General features: G+C 41.0%; 1 protein-coding gene across 6 annotated transcripts in view; it reads left to right on the top strand.

The window, feature by feature from the left end:
- ampd3a (adenosine monophosphate deaminase 3a) overlaps positions 1-22,101 on the top strand; it is an 85,570-nt gene that overhangs the window by 17,041 nt on the left and 46,428 nt on the right. For all 6 annotated transcript variants that reach the window (XM_067994262.1, XM_067994261.1, XM_067994260.1 and 3 more), the window contains exon 6: positions 19,122-19,251. In XM_067994262.1, the coding sequence (XP_067850363.1) occupies positions 19,122-19,251 (130 nt within the window). The remainder of the gene's footprint in view (positions 1-19,121; positions 19,252-22,101) is intronic.

The raw sequence follows: 22,101 nt of genomic DNA, 5'->3' as shown, positions 1-22,101 counted from the left end.
GGGATAGACACTATACAGAGTGTTAGTATACTGTGGGATAGACAGTATACAGAGTGTTAGTATACTGTGGGATAGACACTATACAGAGTGTTAGTATACTGTGGGATAGACACTATACAGAGTGTTAGTATACTGTGGGATAGACAGTATACAGTGTGTTAGTATACTGTGGGATAGACAGTATACAGAGTGTTAGTATACTGTGGGATAGACAGTATACAGAGTGTTAGTATACTGTGGGATAGACAGTATACGGAGTGTTAGTATACTGTAGGATAGACACTATACAGAGTGTTAGTATACTGTGGGATAGACAGTATACAGTGTGTTAGTATACTGTGGGATAGACACTATACAGAGACTTAGTATACTGTGGGATAGACACTATAAAGAGTGTTAGTATACTGTGGGATAGACAGTATACAGAGTGTTAGTATACTGTGGGATAGACAGTATACAGAGTGTTAGTATACTGTGGGATAGACAGTATACAGAGTGTTAGTATACTGTGGGATAGACACTATACAGAGTGTTAGTATACTGTGGGATAGACAGTATACGGAGTGTTAGTATACTGTGGGATAGACAGTATACAGAGTGTTAGTATACTGTGGGATAGACAGTATACAGAGTGTTAGTATACTGTGGGATAGACACTATACAGAGTGTTAGTATACTGTGGGATAGACAGTATACAGAGTGTTAGTATACTGTGGGATAGACACTATACAGAGTGTTAGTATACTGTGGGATAGACAGTATACAGAGTGTTAGTATACTGTGGGATAGACACTATACAGAGTGTTAGTATAATGTGGGATAGACAGTATACAGAGTGTTAGTATACTGTGGGATAGACAGTATACAGAGTGTTAGTATACTGTGGGATAGACAGTATACAGAGTGTTAGTATACTGTGGGATAGACAGTATACGGAGTGTTAGTATACTGTGGGATAGACGGTATACAGAGTGTTAGTATACTGTGGGATAGACAGTATACAGAGTGTTAGTATACTGTGGGATAGACAGTATACAGAGTGTTAGTATACTGTGGGATAGACAGTATACAGAGTGTTAGTATACTGTGGGATAGACAGTATACAGAGTGTTAGTATACTGTGGGATAGACACTATACAGAGTGTTAGTATACTGTGGGATAGACAGTATACAGAGTGTTAGTATACTGTGGGATAGACACTATACAGAGTGTTAGTATACTGTGGGATAGACAGTATACAGAGTGTTAGTATACTGTGGGATAGACAGTATACAGAGTGTTAGTATACTGTGGGATAGACAGTATACAGAGTGTTAGTATACTGTGGGATAGACACTATACAGAGTGTTAGTATACTGTGGGATAGACAGTATACAGAGTGTTAGTATACTGTGGGATAGACAGTATACAGAGTGTTAGTATACTGTGGGATAGACACTATACGGAGTGTTAGTATACTGTGGGATAGACAGTATACAGAGTGTTAGTATACTGTGGGATAGACAGTATACAGAGTGTTAGTATACTGTGGGATAGACAGTATACAGAGTGTTAGTATACTGTGGGATAGACAGTATACAGAGTGTTAGTATACTGTGGGATAGACAGTATACAGAGTGTTAGTATACTGTGGGATAGACAGTATACAGAGTGTTAGTATACTGTGGGATAGACAGTATACAGAGTCTTAGTATACTGTGGGATAGACACTATACAGAGTGTTAGTATACTGTGGGATAGACAGTATACCGAGTGTTAGTATACTGTGGGATAGACACTATACGGAGTGTTAGTATACTGTGGGATAGACAGTATAAAGAGTCTTAGTATACTGTGGGATAGACAGTATACAGAGTGTTAGTGTACTGTGGGATAGACACTATACCGAGTGTTAGTATACTGTGGGATAGACAGTATACAGAGTGTTAGTATACTGTGGGATAGACAGTATACAGAGTGTTATTATACTGTGGGATAGACGGTATACAGAGTGTTAGTATACTGTGGGATAGACAGTATACAGAGTGTTAGTATACTGTGGGATAGACAGTATACAGAGTGTTAGTATACTGTGGGATAGACAGTATACAGAGTGTTAGTATACTGTGGGATAGACAGTATACAGAGTGTTAGTATACTGTGGGATAGACAGTATACAGAGTGTTAATATACTGTGGGATAGACAGTATACAGAGTGTTAGTATACTGTGGGATAGACAGTATACAGAGTGTTAGTATACTGTGGGATAGACAGTATACAGAGTGTTAGTATACTGTGGGATAGACAGTATACAGAATGTTAGTATACTGTGGGATAGACAGTATACAGAGTGTTAGTATACTGTGGGATAGACAGTATACAGAGTGTTAGTATACTGTGGGATAGACAGTATACAGAGTGTTAGTATACTGTGGGATAGACAGTATACAGAGTGTTAGTATACTGTGGGATAGACAGTATACAGAGTGTTAGTATACTGTGGGATAGACAGTATACCGAGTGTTAGTATACTGTGGGATAGACACTATACAGAGTGTTAGTATACTGTGGGATAGACAGTATACAGAGTGTTAGTATACTGTGGGATAGACAGTATACAGAGTGTTAGTATACTGTGGGATAGACAGTATACAGAGTGTTAGTATACTGTGGGATAGACAGTATACAGAGTGTTAGTATACTGTGGGATAGACAGTATACAGAGTCTTAGTATACTGTGGGATAGACAGTATACAGAGTGTTAGTATACTGTGGGATAGACAGTATACAGAGTGTTAGTATACTGTGGGATAGACAGTATACAGAGTGTTAGTATACTGTGGGATAGACAGTATACAGAGTGTTAGTATACTGTGGGATAGACAGTATACAGAGTGTTAGTATACTGTGGGATAGACAGTATACAGAGTGTTAGTATACTGTGGGATAGACAGTATACAGAGTCTTAGTATACTGTGGGATAGACACTATACGGAGTGTTAGTATACTGTGGGATAGACAGTATACAGAGTGTTAGTATACTGTGGGATAGACACTATACAGAGTGTTAGTGTACTGTGGGATAGACACTATACAGAGTGTTAGTATACTGTGGGATAGACAGTATACAGAGTGTTAGTATACTGTGGGATAGACAGTATACAGTGTGTTAGTATACTGTGGGATAGACAGTATACAGAGTGTTAGTATACTGTGGGATAGACAGTATACAGAGTGTTAGTATACTGTGGGATAGACAGTATACAGAGTGTTAGTATACTGTGGGATAGACAGTATACAGAGTGTTAGTATACTGTGGGATAGACAGTATACAGAGTGTTAGTATACTGTGGGATAGACACTATACAGAGTGTTAGTATACTGTGGGATAGACAGTATACAGTGTGTTAGTATACTGTGGGATAGACACTATACAGAGTGTTAGTATACTGTGGGATAGACACTATACAGAGTGTTAGTATACTGTGGGATAGACACTATACAGAGTGTTAGTATACTGTGGGATAGACAGTATACAGTGTGTTAGTATACTGTGGGATAGACACTATACAGAGTGTTAGTATACTGTGGGATAGACAGTATACAGAGTGTTAGTATACTGTGGGATAGACACTATACAGAGTGTTAGTATACTGTGGGATAGACACTATACAGAGTGTTAGTATACTGTGGGATAGACAGTATACAGTGTGTTAGTATACTGTGGGATAGACAGTATACAGAGTGTTAGTATACTGTGGGATAGACAGTATACAGAGTGTTAGTATACTGTGGGATAGACAGTATACGGAGTGTTAGTATACTGTAGGATAGACACTATACAGAGTGTTAGTATACTGTGGGATAGACAGCATACAGTGTGTTAGTATACTGTGGGATAGACACTATACAGAGACTTAGTATACTGTGGGATAGACACTATACAGAGTGTTAGTATACTGTGGGATAGACAGTATACAGAGTGTTAGTATACTGTGGGATAGACAGTATACAGAGTGTTAGTATACTGTGGGATAGACAGTATACGGAGTGTTAGTATACTGTAGGATAGACACTATACAGAGTGTTAGTATACTGTGGGATAGACAGTATACAGTGTGTTAGTATACTGTGGGATAGACACTATACAGAGACTTAGTATACTGTGGGATAGACACTATACAGAGTGTTAGTATACTGTGGGATAGACAGTATACAGAGTGTTAGTATACTGTGGGATAGACAGTCTACGGAGTGTTAGTATACTGTAGGATAGACACTATACGGAGTGTTAGTATACTGTGGGATAGACAGTATACGGAGTGTTAGTATACTGTGGGATAGACAGTATACAGAGTGTTAGTATACTGTGGGATAGACACTATACAGAGTGTTAGTATACTGTGGGATAGACAGTATACAGAGTGTTAGTATACTGTGGGATAGACACTATACGGAGTGTTAGTATACTGTGGGATAGACAGTATACAGAGTGTTAGTATACTGTGGGATAGACAGTATACAGAGTGTTAGTATACTGTGGGATAGACAGTATACGGAGTGTTAGTATACTGTGGGATAGACACTATACAGAGTGTTAGTATACTGTGGGATAGACAGTATACAGAGTGTTAGTATACTGTGGGATAGACAGTATACAGAGTGTTAGTATACTGTGGGATAGACACTATACAGAGTGTTAGTATACTGTGGGATAGACAGTATACAGAGTGTTAGTATACTGTGGGATAGACAGTATACAGAGTGTTAGTATACTGTGGGATAGACACTATACAGAGTGTTAGTATACTGTGGGATAGACAGTATACAGAGTGTTAGTATACTGTGGGATAGACACTATACAGAGTGTTAGTATACTGTGGGATAGACACTATACAGAGTGTTAGTATACTGTGGGATAGACACTATACAGAGTGTTAGTATACTGTGGGATAGACAGTATACAGAGTGTTAGTATACTGTGGGATAGACACTATACGGAGTGTTAGTATACTGTGGGATAGACACTATACGGAGTGTTAGTATACTGTGGGATAGACGGTATACAGAGTGTTAGTATACTGTGGGATAGACAGTATACAGAGTGTTAGTATACTGTGGGATAGACAGTATACAGAGTGTTAGTATACTGTGGGATAGACAGTATACAGAGTGTTAGTATACTGTGGGATAGACAGTATACAGAGTGTTAGTATACTGTGGGATAGACACTATACAGAGTGTTAGTATACTGTGGGATAGACAGTATACAGAGTGTTAGTATACTGTGGGATAGACACTATACAGAGTGTTAGTATACTGTGGGATAGACAGTATACAGAGTGTTAGTATACTGTGGGATAGACACTATACAGAGTGTTAGTATAATGTGGGATAGACAGTATACAGAGTGTTAGTATACTGTGGGATAGACAGTATACAGAGTGTTAGTATACTGTGGGATAGACACTATACAGAGTGTTAGTATAATGTGGGATAGACAGTATACAGAGTGTTAGTATACTGTGGGATAGACACTATACGGAGTGTTAGTATACTGTGGGATAGACAGTATACAGAGTGTTAGTATACTGTGGGATAGACAGTATACAGAGTGTTAGTATACTGTGGGATAGACAGTATACAGAGTGTTAGTATACTGTGGGATAGACACTATACAGAGTGTTAGTATACTGTGGGATAGACAGTATACAGAGTGTTAGTATACTGTGGGATAGACACTATACAGAGTGTTAGTATACTGTGGGATAGACAGTATACAGAGTGTTAGTATACTGTGGGATAGACAGTATACAGAGTGTTAGTGTACTGTGGGATAGACACGATACAGAGTGTTAGTATACTGTGGGATAGACACTATACAGAGTCTTAGTATACTGTGGGATAGACAGTATACAGAGTGTTAGTATACTGTGGGATAGACAGTATACAGAGTGTTAGTATACTGTGGGATAGACACTATACGGAGTGTTAGTATACTGTGGGATAGACAGTATACAGAGTGTTAGTATACTGTGGGATAGACAGTATACAGAGTGTTAGTATACTGTGGGATAGACAGTATACAGAGTGTTAGTATACTGTGGGATAGACAGTATACAGAGTGTTAGTATACTGTGGGATAGACAGTATACAGAGTGTTAGTATACTGTGGGATAGACAGTATACAGAGTGTTAGTATACTGTGGGATAGACAGTATACAGAGTCTTAGTATACTGTGGGATAGACACTATACAGAGTGTTAGTATACTGTGGGATAGACAGTATACCGAGTGTTAGTATACTGTGGGATAGACACTATACGGAGTGTTAGTATACTGTGGGATAGACAGTATAAAGAGTCTTAGTATACTGTGGGATAGACAGTATACAGAGTGTTAGTGTACTGTGGGATAGACACTATACCGAGTGTTAGTATACTGTGGGATAGACAGTATACAGAGTGTTATTATACTGTGGGATAGACGGTATACAGAGTGTTAGTATACTGTGGGATAGACAGTATACAGAGTGTTAGTATACTGTGGGATAGACAGTATACAGAGTGTTAGTATACTGTGGGATAGACAGTATACAGAGTGTTAGTATACTGTGGGATAGACAGTATACAGAGTGTTAGTATACTGTGGGATAGACAGTATACAGAGTGTTAATATACTGTGGGATAGACAGTATACAGAGTGTTAGTATACTGTGGGATAGACAGTATACAGAGTGTTAGTATACTGTGGGATAGACAGTATACAGAGTGTTAGTATACTGTGGGATAGACAGTATACAGAGTGTTAGTATACTGTGGGATAGACAGTATACAGAGTGTTAGTATACTGTGGGATAGACAGTATACAGAGTGTTAGTATACTGTGGGATAGACAGTATACAGAGTGTTAGTATACTGTGGGATAGACAGTATACAGAGTGTTAGTATACTGTGGGATAGACAGTATACAGAGTGTTAGTATACTGTGGGATAGACAGTATACAGAGTGTTAGTATACTGTGGGATAGACAGTATACAGAGTGTTCGTATACTGTGGGAGAGACAGTATACAGAGTGTTTGTATACTGTGGGATAGACAGTATACAGAGTGTTAGTGTACTGTGGGATAGACACTATACAGAGACTTAGTATACTGTGGGATAGACAGTATACAGAGTGTTAGTATACTGTGGGATAGACACTATACAGAGTGTTAGTATACTGTGGGAGAGACAGTATACAGAGTGTTAGTATACTGTGGGATAGACAGTATACAGAGTGTTAGTATACTGTGGGATAGACACTATACAGAGACTTAGTATACTGTGGGATAGACAGTATACAGAGTGTTAGTATACTGTGGGATAGACAGTATACAGAGTGTTAGTATACTGTGGGATAGACACTATACAGAGTGTTAGTATACTGTGGGATAGACAGTATACAGAGTGTTAGTATACTGTGGGATAGACACTATACAGAGTGTTAGTATACTGTGGGATAGACAGTATACAGAGTGTTAGTATACTGTGGGATAGACAGTATACGGAGTGTTAGTATACTGTGGGATAGACAGTATACGGAGTGTTAGTATACTGTGGGATAGACAGTATACCGAGTGTTAGTATACTGTGGGATAGACACTATACAGAGTGTTAGTATACTGTGGGATAGACAGTATACAGAGTGTTAGTATACTGTGGGATAGACAGTATACAGAGTCTTAGTATACTGTGGGATAGACAGTATACAGAGTTTTAGTATACTGTGGGATAGACACTATACAGAGACTTAGTATACTGTGGGATAGACAGTATACAGAGTGTTAGTATACTGTGGGATAGACAGTATACAGAGTGTTAGTATACTGTGGGATAGACAGTATACAGAGTGTTAGTATACTGTGGGATAGACAGTATACAGAGTGTTAGTATACTGTGGGATAGACAGTATACAGAGTGTTAGTATAATGTGGGATAGACAGTATACAGAGTGTTAGTATACTGTGGGATAGACACTATACAGAGTGTTAGTATACTGTGGGATAGACAGTATAAAGAGTCTTAGTATACTGTGGGATAGACACTATACAGAGTGTTAGTATACTGTGGGATAGACAGTATACAGAGTGTTAGTATACTGTGGGATAGACAGTATACCGAGTGTTAGTATACTGTGGGATAGACACTATACAGAGTGTTAGTATACTGTGGGATAGACAGTATAAAGAGTGTTAGTATACTGTGGGATAGACAGTATACAGAGTGTTAGTATACTGTGGGATAGACAGTATACCGAGTGTTAGTATACTGTGGGATAGACACTATACAGAGTGTTAGTATACTGTGGGATAGACACTATACGGAGTGTTAGTATACTGTGGGATAGACAGTATACAGAGTGTTAGTATACTGTGGGATAGACAGTATACAGAGTGTTAGTATACTGTGGGATAGACAGTATACCGAGTGTTAGTATACTGTGGGATAGACAGTATACAGAGTGTTAGTATACTGTGGGATAGACAGTATACAGAGTGTTAGTATACTGTGGGATAGACAGTATACCGAGTGTTAGTATACTGTGGGATAGACACTATACAGAGTGTTAGTATACTGTGGGATAGACAGTATAAAGAGTGTTAGTATACTGTGGGATAGACAGTATACAGAGTGTTAGTGTACTGTGGGATAGACAGTATACAGAGTGTTAGTATACTGTGGGATAGACAGTATACAGAGTGTTAGTGTACTGTGGGATAGACAGTATACAGAGTGTTAGTATACTGTGGGATAGACAGTATACAGAGTGTTAGTGTACTGTGGGATAGACAGTATACAGAGTGTTAGTATACTGTGGGATAGACACTATACAGAGTGTTAGTATACTGTGGGATAGACAGTATACAGAGTGTTAGTGTACTGTGGGATAGACACTATACAGAGACTTAGTATACTGTGGGATAGACACTATACCGAGTGTTAGTATACTGTGGGATAGACAGTATACAGAGTGTTAGTATACTGTGGGATAGACACTATACCGAGTGTTAGTATACTGTGGGATAGACAGTATACAGAGTGTTAGTATACTGTGGGATAGACACTATACCGAGTGTTAGTATACTGTGGGATAGACAGTATACAGAGTGTTAGTGTACTGTGGGATAGACACTATACAGAGTGTTAGTATACTGTGGGATAGACAGTATACAGAGTGTTAGTATACTGTGGGATAGACACTATACAGAGTGTTAGTATACTGTGGGATAGACAGTATACAGAGTGTTAGTATACTGTGGGATAGACAGTATACAGAGTTTTAGTATACTGTGGGATAGACAGTATACAGAGTTTTAGTATACTGTGGGATAGACACTATACAGAGACTTAGTATACTGTGGGATAGACAGTATACAGAGTGTTAGTATACTGTGGGATAGACAGTATACAGAGTGTTAGTATACTGTGGGATAGACAGTATACAGAGTGTTAGTATACTGTGGGATAGACAGTATACAGAGTGTTAGTATACTGTGGGATAGACAGTATACAGAGTGTTAGTATAATGTGGGATAGACAGTATACAGAGTGTTATTATACTGTGGGATAGACACTATACAGAGTGTTAGTATACTGTGGGATAGACAGTATAAAGAGTCTTAGTATACTGTGGGATAGACACTATACAGAGTGTTAGTATACTGTGGGATAGACAGTATACAGAGTGTTAGTATACTGTGGGATAGACAGTATACCGAGTGTTAGTATACTGTGGGATAGACACTATACAGAGTGTTAGTATACTGTGGGATAGACAGTATAAAGAGTGTTAGTATACTGTGGGATAGACAGTATACAGAGTGTTAGTATACTGTGGGATAGACAGTATACCGAGTGTTAGTATACTGTGGGATAGACACTATACAGAGTGTTAGTATACTGTGGGATAGACACTATACGGAGTGTTAGTATACTGTGGGATAGACAGTATACAGAGTGTTAGTATACTGTGGGATAGACAGTATACAGAGTGTTAGTATACTGTGGGATAGACAGTATACCGAGTGTTAGTATACTGTGGGATAGACAGTATACAGAGTGTTAGTATACTGTGGGATAGACAGTATACAGAGTGTTAGTATACTGTGGGATAGACAGTATACCGAGTGTTAGTATACTGTGGGATAGACACTATACAGAGTGTTAGTATACTGTGGGATAGACAGTATAAAGAGTGTTAGTATACTGTGGGATAGACAGTATACAGAGTGTTAGTGTACTGTGGGATAGACAGTATACAGAGTGTTAGTATACTGTGGGATAGACAGTATACAGAGTGTTAGTGTACTGTGGGATAGACAGTATACAGAGTGTTAGTATACTGTGGGATAGACAGTATACAGAGTGTTAGTGTACTGTGGGATAGACAGTATACAGAGTGTTAGTATACTGTGGGATAGACACTATACAGAGTGTTAGTATACTGTGGGATAGACAGTATACAGAGTGTTAGTGTACTGTGGGATAGACACTATACAGAGACTTAGTATACTGTGGGATAGACACTATACCGAGTGTTAGTATACTGTGGGATAGACAGTATACAGAGTGTTAGTATACTGTGGGATAGACACTATACCGAGTGTTAGTATACTGTGGGATAGACAGTATACAGAGTGTTAGTATACTGTGGGATAGACACTATACCGAGTGTTAGTATACTGTGGGATAGACAGTATACAGAGTGTTAGTGTACTGTGGGATAGACACTATACAGAGACTTAGTATACTGTGGGATAGACACTATACAGAGACATAGTATACTGTGGGATAGACAGTATACAGAGTGTTAGTATACTGTGGGATAGACAGTATACAGAGTGTTAGTGTACTGTGGGATAGACACTATACAGAGACTTAGTATACTGTGGGATAGACACTATACCGAGTGTTAGTATACTGTGGGATAGACAGTATACAGAGTGTTAGTATACTGTGGGATAGACACTATACAGAGTGTTAGTATACTGTGGGATAGACACTATACCGAGTGTTAGTATGCTGTGGGATAGACAGTATACAGAGTGTTAGTGTACTGTGGGATAGACAGTATACAGAGTGTTAGTATACTGTGGGATAGACAGTATACAGAGTGTTAGTATACTGTGGGATAGACACTATACCGAGTGTTAGTATACTGTGGGATAGACAGTATACAGAGTGTTAGTGTACTGTGGGATAGACACTATACAGAGTGTTAGTATACTGTGGGATAGACAGTATACAGAGTGTTAGTATACTGTGGGATAGACAGTATACAGAGTGTTAGTGTACTGTGGGATAGACACTATACAGAGTGTTAGTATACTGTGGGATAGACACTATACAGAGTCTTAGTATACTGTGGGATAGACAGTATACAGAGTGTTAGTATACTGTGGGATAGACAGTATACCGAGTGTTAGTATACTGTGGGATAGACAGTATACAGAGTGTTAGTATACTGTGGGATAGACAGTATACAGAGTGTTATTATACTGTGGGATAGACGGTATACAGAGTGTTAGTATACTGTGGGATAGACAGTATACAGAGTGTTAGTATACTGTGGGATAGACAGTATACAGAGTGTTATTATACTGTGGGATAGACAGTATACAGAGTGTTAGTTTCCTGTGGGATAGACAGTATACAGAGTGTTAGTATACTGTGGGATAGACAGTATACAGAGTGTTAGTATACTGTGGGATAGACAGTATACAGAGTGTTCGTATACTGTGGGATAGACAGTATACAGAGTGTTAGTATACTGTGGGATAGACAGTATACAGAGTGTTAGTATACTGTGGGATAGACAGTATACAGAGTGTTAGTATACTGTGGGATAGACAGTATACAGAGTGTTAGTGTACTGTGGGATAGACAGTATACAGAGTCTTAGTATACTGTGGGATAGACAGTATACAGAGTGTTAGTATACTGTGGGATAGACAGTATACAGAGTGTTAGTATACTGTGGGATAGACAGTATACAGAGTGTTAATATACTGTGGGATAGACAGTATACAGAGTGTTAGTATACTGTGGGATAGACAGTATACAGAGTGTTAGTGTACTGTGGGATAGACAGTATACAGAGTGTTAGTATACTGTGGGATAGACAGTATACAGAGTGTTAGTGTACTGTGGGATAGACAGTATACAGAGTGTTAGTATACTGTGGGATAGACACTATACAGAGTGTTAGTATACTGTGGGATAGACAGTATACAGAGTGTTAGTGTACTGTGGGATAGACACTATACAGAGACTTAGTATACTGTGGGATAGACACTATACCGAGTGTTAGTATACTGTGGGATAGACAGTATACAGAGTGTTAGTATAGTGTGGGATAGACACTATACCGAGTGTTAGTATACTGTGGGATAGACAGTATACAGAGTGTTAGTATACTGTGGGATAGACACTATACCGAGTGTTAGTATACTGTGGGATAGACAGTATACAGAGTGTTAGTATACTGTGGGATAGACAGTATACAGAGTGTTAGTGTACTGTGGGATAGACAGTATACAGAGTGTTAGTGTACTGTGGGATAGACAGTATACAGAGTGTTAGTATACTGTGGGATAGACAGTATACAGAGTGTTAGTGTACTGTGGGATAGACACTATACCGAGTGTTAGTATACTGTGGGATAGACAGTATACAGAGTGTTAGTATACTGTGGGATAGACAGTATACAGAGTGTTAGTATACTGTGGGATAGACAGTATACAGAGTGTTAGTATACTGTGGGATAGACAGTATACAGAGTGTTAGTGTACTGTGGGATAGACACTATACAGAGACTTAGTATACTGTGGGATAGACACTATACCGAGTGTTAGTATACTGTGGGATAGACAGTATACAGAGTGTTAGTATACTGTGGGATAGACACTATACAGAGTGTTAGTATACTGTGGGATAGACAGTATACAGAGTGTTAGTATACTGTGGGATAGACACTATACCGAGTGTTAGTATGCTGTGGGATAGACAGTATACAGAGTGTTAGTGTACTGTGGGATAGACAGTATACAGAGTGTTAGTATACTGTGGGATAGACAGTATACAGAGTGTTAGTATACTGTGGGATAGACACTATACCGAGTGTTAGTATACTGTGGGATAGACAGTATACAGAGTGTTAGTGTACTGTGGGATAGACACTATACAGAGTGTTAGTATACTGTGGGATAGACAGTATACAGAGTGTTAGTATACTGTGGGATAGACAGTATACAGAGTGTTAGTGTACTGTGGGATAGACACTATACAGAGTGTTAGTATACTGTGGGATAGACACTATACAGAGTCTTAGTATACTGTGGGATAGACAGTATACAGAGTGTTAGTATACTGTGGGATAGACAGTATACCGAGTGTTAGTATACTGTGGGATAGACAGTATACAGAGTGTTAGTATACTGTGGGATAGACAGTATACAGAGTGTTATTATACTGTGGGATAGACGGTATACAGAGTGTTAGTATACTGTGGGATAGACAGTATACAGAGTGTTAGTATACTGTGGGATAGACAGTATACAGAGTGTTATTATACTGTGGGATAGACAGTATACAGAGTGTTAGTTTCCTGTGGGATAGACAGTATACAGAGTGTTAGTATACTGTGGGATAGACAGTATACAGAGTGTTAGTATACTGTGGGATAGACAGTATACAGAGTGTTCGTATACTGTGGGATAGACAGTATACAGAGTGTTAGTATACTGTGGGATAGACAGTATACAGAGTGTTAGTATACTGTGGGATAGACAGTATACAGAGTGTTAGTATACTGTGGGATAGACAGTATACAGAGTGTTAGTGTACTGTGGGATAGACAGTATACAGAGTCTTAGTATACTGTGGGATAGACAGTATACAGAGTGTTAGTATACTGTGGGATAGACAGTATACAGAGTGTTAGTATACTGTGGGATAGACAGTATACAGAGTGTTAATATACTGTGGGATAGACAGTATACAGAGTGTTAGTATACTGTGGGATAGACAGTATACAGAGTGTTAGTGTACTGTGGGATAGACAGTATACAGAGTGTTAGTATACTGTGGGATAGACACTATACAGAGTGTTAGTATACTGTGGGATAGACAGTATACAGAGTGTTAGTGTACTGTGGGATAGACACTATACAGAGACTTAGTATACTGTGGGATAGACACTATACCGAGTGTTAGTATACTGTGGGATAGACAGTATACAGAGTGTTAGTATAGTGTGGGATAGACACTATACCGAGTGTTAGTATACTGTGGGATAGACAGTATACAGAGTGTTAGTATACTGTGGGATAGACACTATACCGAGTGTTAGTATACTGTGGGATAGACAGTATACAGAGTGTTAGTATACTGTGGGATAGACAGTATACAGAGTGTTAGTGTACTGTGGGATAGACAGTATACAGAGTGTTAGTGTACTGTGGGATAGACAGTATACAGAGTGTTAGTATACTGTGGGATAGACAGTATACAGAGTGTTAGTGTACTGTGGGATAGACACTATACCGAGTGTTAGTATACTGTGGGATAGACAGTATACAGAGTGTTAGTATACTGTGGGATAGACAGTATACAGAGTGTTAGTATACTGTGGGATAGACAGTATACAGAGTGTTAGTATACTGTGGGATAGACAGTATACAGAGTGTTAGTGTACTGTGGGATAGACAGTATACAGAGTCTTAGTATACTGTGGGATAGACAGTATACAGAGTGTTAGTATACTGTGGGATAGACAGTATACAGAGTGTTAGTATACTGTGGGATAGACAGTATACAGAGTGTTAATATACTGTGGGATAGACAGTATACAGAGTGTTAGTATACTGTGGGATAGACAGTATACAGAGTGTTAGTGTACTGTGGGATAGACAGTATACAGAGTGTTAGTATACTGTGGGATAGACAGTATACAGAGTGTTAGTGTACTGTGGGATAGACAGTATACAGAGTGTTAGTATACTGTGGGATAGACACTATACAGAGTGTTAGTATACTGTGGGATAGACAGTATAAAGAGTGTTAGTGTACTGTGGGATAGACACTATACAGAGACTTAGTATACTGTGGGATAGACACTATACCGAGTGTTAGTATACTGTGGGATAGACAGTATACAGAGTGTTAGTATAGTGTGGGATAGACACTATACCGAGTGTTAGTATACTGTGGGATAGACAGTATACAGAGTGTTAGTATACTGTGGGATAGACACTATACCGAGTGTTAGTATACTGTGGGATAGACAGTATACAGAGTGTTAGTATACTGTGGGATAGACAGTATACAGAGTGTTAGTGTACTGTGGGATAGACAGTATACAGAGTGTTAGTGTACTGTGGGATAGACAGTATACAGAGTGTTAGTATACTGTGGGATAGACAGTATACAGAGTGTTAGTGTACTGTGGGATAGACACTATACCGAGTGTTAGTATACTGTGGGATAGACAGTATACAGAGTGTTAGTATACTGTGGGATAGACAGTATACAGAGTGTTAGTATACTGTGGGATAGACAGTATACAGAGTGTTAGTATACTGTGGGATAGACAGTATACAGAGTGTTAGTGTACTGTGGGATAGACAGTATACAGAGTCTTAGTATACTGTGGGATAGACAGTATACAGAGTGTTAGTATACTGTGGGATAGACAGTATACAGAGTGTTAGTATACTGTGGGATAGACAGTATACAGAGTGTTAATATACTGTGGGATAGACAGTATACAGAGTGTTAGTATACTGTGGGATAGACAGTATACAGAGTGTTAGTGTACTGTGGGATAGACAGTATACAGAGTGTTAGTATACTGTGGGATAGACAGTATACAGAGTGTTAGTGTACTGTGGGATAGACAGTATACAGAGTGTTAGTATACTGTGGGATAGACACTATACAGAGTGTTAGTATACTGTGGGATAGACAGTATACAGAGTGTTAGTGCACTGTGGGATAGACACTATACAGAGACTTAGTATACTGTGGGATAGACACTATACCGAGTGTTAGTATACTGTGGGATAGACAGTATACAGAGTGTTAGTATAGTGTGGGATAGACACTATACCGAGTGTTAGTATACTGTGGGATAGACAGTATACAGAGTGTTAGTATACTGTGGGATAGACACTATACCGAGTGTTAGTATACTGTGGGATAGACAGTATACAGAGTGTTAGTATACTGTGGGATAGACAGTATACAGAGTGTTAGTGTACTGTGGGATAGACAGTATACAGAGTGTTAGTGTACTGTGGGATAGACAGTATACAGAGTGTTAGTATACTGTGGGATAGACAGTATACAGAGTGTTAGTGTACTGTGGGATAGACACTATACCGAGTGTTAGTATACTGTGGGATAGACAGTATACAGAGTGTTAGTATACTGTGGGATAGACACTATACCGAGTGTTAGTATACTGTGGGATAGACAGTATACAGAGTGTTAGTGTACTGTGGGATAGACACTATACAGAGACTTAGTATACTGTGGGATAGACACTATACAGAGACTTAGTATACTGTGGGATAGACAGTATACAGAGTGTTAGTATACTGTGGGATAGACAGTATACAGAGTGTTAGTGTACTGTGGGATAGACACTATACAGAGACTTAGTATACTGTGGGATAGACACTATACCGAGTGTTAGTATACTGTGGGATAGACAGTATACAGAGTGTTAGTATACTGTGGGATAGACACTATACAGAGTGTTAGTATACTGTGGGATAGACAGTATACAGAGTGTTAGTATACTGTGGGATAGACACTATACCGAGTGTTAGTATGCTGTGGGATAGACAGTATACAGAGTGTTAGTGTACTGTGGGATAGACAGTATACAGAGTGTTAGTATACTGTGGGATAGACAGTATACAGAGTGTTAGTATACTGTGGGATAGACACTATACCGAGTGTTAGTATACTGTGGGATAGACAGTATACAGAGTGTTAGTGTACTGTGGGATAGACACTATACAGAGTGTTAGTATACTGTGGGATAGACAGTATACAGAGTGTTAGTATACTGTGGGATAGACAGTATACAGAGTGTTAGTGTACTGTGGGATAGACACTATACAGAGTGTTAGTATACTGTGGGATAGACACTATACAGAGTCTTAGTATACTGTGGGATAGACAGTATACAGAGTGTTAGTATACTGTGGGATAGACAGTATACCGAGTGTTAGTATACTGTGGGATAGACAGTATACAGAGTGTTAGTATACTGTGGGATAGACAGTATACAGAGTGTTATTATACTGTGGGATAGACGGTATACAGAGTGTTAGTATACTGTGGGATAGACAGTATACAGAGTGTTAGTATACTGTGGGATAGACAGTATACAGAGTGTTATTATACTGTGGGATAGACAGTATACAGAGTGTTAGTTTCCTGTGGGATAGACAGTATACAGAGTGTTAGTATACTGTGGGATAGACAGTATACAGAGTGTTAGTATACTGTGGGATAGACAGTATACAGAGTGTTCGTATACTGTGGGATAGACAGTATACAGAGTGTTAGTATACTGTGGAATAGACAGTATACAGAGTGTTAGTATACTGTGGGATAGACAGTATACAGAGTGTTAGTATACTGTGGGATAGACAGTATACAGAGTGTTAGTGTACTGTGGGATAGACAGTATACAGAGTCTTAGTATACTGTGGGATAGACAGTATACAGAGTGTTAGTATACTGTGGGATAGACAGTATACAGAGTGTTAGTGTACTGTGGGATAGACAGTATACAGAGTGTTAGTATACTGTGGGATAGACAGTATACAGAGCGTTAGTATACTGTGGGATAGACAGTATACAGAGTCTTAGTATACTGTGGGATAGACAGTATACAGAGTGTTAGTATACTGTGGGATAGACAGTATACAGAGTCTTAGTATACTGTGGGATAGACAGTATACAGAGTCTTAGTATACTGTGGGATAGACAGTATACAGAGTGTTAGTATACTGTGGGATAGACAGTATACAGAGTCTTAGTATGCTGTGGGATAGACAGTATACAGAGTGTTAGTATGCTGTGGGATCGACAGTATACAGAGTGTTAGTATACTGTGGGATAGACAGTATACAGAGTGTTCGTATACTGTGGGATAGACAGTATACAGAGTGTTAGTATACTGTGGGATAGACAGTATACAGAGTGTTAGTATACTGTGGGATAGACAGTATACAGAGTGTTAGTATACTGTGGGATAGACAGTATACAGAGTGTTAGTATACTGTGGGATAGACAGTATACAGAGTGTTAGTATACTGTAGGATAGACAGTATACAGAGTGTTAGTATACTGTAGGATAGACAGTATACAGAGTGTTAGTATACTGTGGGATAGACAGTATACAGAGTGTTAGTATACTGTGGGATAGACAGTATACAGAGTGTTAGTATACTGTGGGATAGACAGTATACAGAGTCTCAGTATACTGTGGGATAGACAGTATACAGAGTCTTAGTATACTGTGGGATAGACAGTATACAGAGTCTTAGTATACTGTGGGATAGACAGTATACAGAGTGTTAGTATACTGTGGGATAGACAGTATACAGAGTCTCAGTATACTGTGGGATAGACAGTATACAGAGTCTTAGTATACTGTGGGATAGACAGTATACAGAGTGCTCTGTGTTAGTAGTTTATAATGCTGATTCAAGTCATCAATCTCACCTAAATTGACTCAAAATTATTCATTAAATTCGAAGTCTCGCACTGTGAAGTGTAAAACGACCTATAATTAATCTGAAATCACCATGTTTAATATGACATTTTACAGAGAGGTATTGCCCCTCCCCTCAGGCCGTCCTATAATTCTACAAGGTGAACTCGAGGAAGATCGGGGTGGCCGGGGGGCAATGTGACCATTTAAAATTTATCCGAAGGACCTGGTTGAATATTTATCAAAGGAAAAGAATATTATTTGATTCGAGGGGTTTTCATTCGTTCAACCGTTGAGTCGTGCAAGACGGGAGTTCAGTCGGGCAGCTGATCCATCCGTCTCTAATCGAACTCCCTTTCAACAGGAAGACTTACTGTCACCGGAGGCTGAACTTCTTGGGGTCAAAGTTCTACCTGCACGAGATGTTGAACGAGATGGCAGAGCTCCGGGAGCTGAAGGGCGTGCCCCATCGGGACTTCTACAACGTCAGGAAGGTGAGGAAAGCAGAGAGAGAGAGAGAGAGAGAGAGAAGCAAGTCGGTTGTCCTCGCCGCAGTAATTACCTGCGACGGGCAAAGAGGAGCTGTCGTCCTTTTGAGGAGTTCCAAACTCTGTTCTTGCGACAGTTGCACCCGGTCTGAATATAAGACAATCGCCAATAAATCCGATAGGGAATTCAGGAGAAACCTCTTCACCCAGACAGCGGTCAGGAGGCGGAACTCGCTCCCACGAGGAGTGGTCGAGGTGAACAAGGGATATGGGGATCGGGCGGGAAAGTGGAGTTGAGGCCGAAGATCAGCCGTGATCTGACTGAACCGCGGAGCAGGCTCGAGGGGCCGAATGGCCCACTCCTGCTCCCGTTTCTTACCTTCCGATAGCAGAGGTGCATTTAAGGGGAAGCTGGATAAACACACGAGGGAGAAAGGAACGGAAGGATACGCTGATGGGGGTGAGACGAGGCTCGTGTGGAGCATAAACACCGGCATGGACCTGATGGGCTGAACGGCCTGTGCTGTACATGGAATATGCAATTCTGTTTAAACTCCAGCCTGGAGCAGGCCCCTTGCTTTATTCAGTAAGGAGCCGTGTAGTGATTTTCGGGGTGGGAACTGTCCTCAATTTTTTTTGTAAGCATTTTTCAAAAATGACTCCCTTCCTCCAGACACTCTGTCCTATTCTCAAATTCTTTTAACTGATGCACAGTGAGTTGCAGAGTGCTGGGCTGCATCTATTCACCCGAGCCGGGTTGTGACACAGTGCATGTTCTGTCCACGCTGCATTTGTATGTTGTCTAAAATCAGATTCGCTTCAAGAAACAACCCCGGTCTGGGCACGTTATTTTAATGCCAATACGCCAGTTCCCAGCGACAAAGCAGCTGGGGTGAGACCAGTTAGATATCACGTGTTAATGGTGGCTAATTGCACAGCCATCTGGGTCAAGATCGTCAGCCGCAACTCCTGATACCCGTGGGCTTTGTTCGATCAGTGGTCCGTTAAGGCAGATGGATTTGGGTTATAATTAGACCACAGTGCTGACAGTCACGGGGCCAGGTGATGAGACTGCAGTGACCACAAAGCTGTGGTTTAAAAACCCAACTGGTTCACTGATGTCCTTTCGGGAAGGAAACCTGCCGTCCTTACCCGGTCTGGGCCTACATGTGACTCCAGTCTCCTCACCAGCGTGGTTGACTCTTAACCGCCCTCTGAAGTGGTCCAGCGAGACACTCTGTTGTGTCAAACCACCAGCGGATCAAGATGGCGGCTCACCACCACCTTCTCAACGAGGGGATGGGCAATAAATGCCGGCCTCGCCAGCGATGCCCACATCCCGAGAATAAATTAAGCAGAAAATTTCCTTTGTTCCCGGTTGAACTTCAAAGGGTATCTGGGGTACATCGTGCACAGGACTCTTCCAGTTTACCAGGTGTCCTGAGGACATGGAAGTTTATTTTTATTCGTTCATGGGATGTGGGCGTCGCTGGCGAGGCCGGCATTTATCGCCCATCCCTAATTGCCCTCGAGAAGGTGGTGATGAGCCGCCTTCTTGAACCGCTGCAGTCCGTGTGGTGACGGTTCTCCCACAGTGCTGTTAGGAAGGGAGTTCCAGGATTTTGACCCAGCGACGATGAAGGAACGGCCGATATATTTCCAAGTCGGGATGGTGTGTGACTCGGAGGGGAACGTGCAGGTGGTGGTGTTCCCATGTGCCTGCTGCTCTTGTCCTTCTAGGTGGTAGAGGTCGCGGGTTTGGGAGGTGCTGTCGAAGAAACTACGTGGGGGAATAAGCAGAGAACCTTAAATTATTGTGCAGGTTGCTGCTGCCTCTAATCCAAGAAGTATTAGTGTCAGGTCACATCTATTTATGATTTTCTGTATTTGAGAACGCATCGCTACGATCTATAAACTCCTGTAATCTACTGCATTCTCCCTCCTACTGTTTATTTAGTATTAATGCGAAAAGAGAGAAAAAGAAAGAACTTGAATTTAGATAGTGCCTTTCATCAACTCAGGACGTCCCAAAGTGTTTCCAGACAATCTCAGTTTAGTGTCAGCCGTGGCTCAGTGGGCAGCACTTGCCTCTGAGTCAGAAAGTCGTGTATTCGAGTCCCACTCCAGCACAAAATCCAGGCGGAATCTCCCAGTGCAGTACCGAGGGAGCGCCGCACTGTCGGAGGGTCAGTACTGAGGGAGCGCCGCACTGTCGGAGGGTCAGTACTGAGGGAGCGCTGCACTGTCGGAGGGTCAGTACTGAGGGAGCGCCGCACTGTCGGAGGGTCAGTACTGAGGGAGTGCCGCACTGTCGGAGGGTCAGTACTGAGGGAGTGCTGCACTGTCGGAGGGTCAGTACTGAGGGAGCGCCGCACTGTCGGAGGGTCAGTACTGAGGGAGCGCTGCACTGTCGGAGGGTCAGTACTGAGGGAATGCCGCACTGTCGGAGGGTCAGTACTGAGGGAGCGCCGCACTGTCGGAGGGTCAGTACTGAGGGAGTGCCGCACTGTCGGAGGGTCAGTACTGAGGGAATGCCGCACTGTCGGAGGGTCAGTACTGAGGGAGTGCCGCACTGTCGGAGGGTCAGTACTGAGGGAGCGCTGCACTGTCGGAGGGTCAGTACTGAGGGAGCGCTGCACTGTCGGAGGGTCAGTACTGAGGGAATGCCGCACTGTCGGAGGGTCAGTACTGAGGGAGCGCCGCACTGTCGGAGGGTCAGTACTGAGGGAGTGCCGCACTGTCGGAGGGTCAGTACTGAGGGAATGCCGCACTGTCGGAGGGTCAGTACTGAGGGAGTGCCGCACTGTCGGAGGGTCAGTACTGAGGGAGCGCCGCACTGTCGGAGGGTCAGTACTG

Source organism: Heptranchias perlo, chromosome 12, assembly GCF_035084215.1.
Source record: "Heptranchias perlo isolate sHepPer1 chromosome 12, sHepPer1.hap1, whole genome shotgun sequence".
Taxonomy (NCBI): domain Eukaryota; kingdom Metazoa; phylum Chordata; class Chondrichthyes; order Hexanchiformes; family Hexanchidae; genus Heptranchias; species Heptranchias perlo.
The sequence above is the reverse complement of the archived record's forward strand: the minus strand, read 5'-3'. Positions and strand labels throughout refer to the sequence as shown.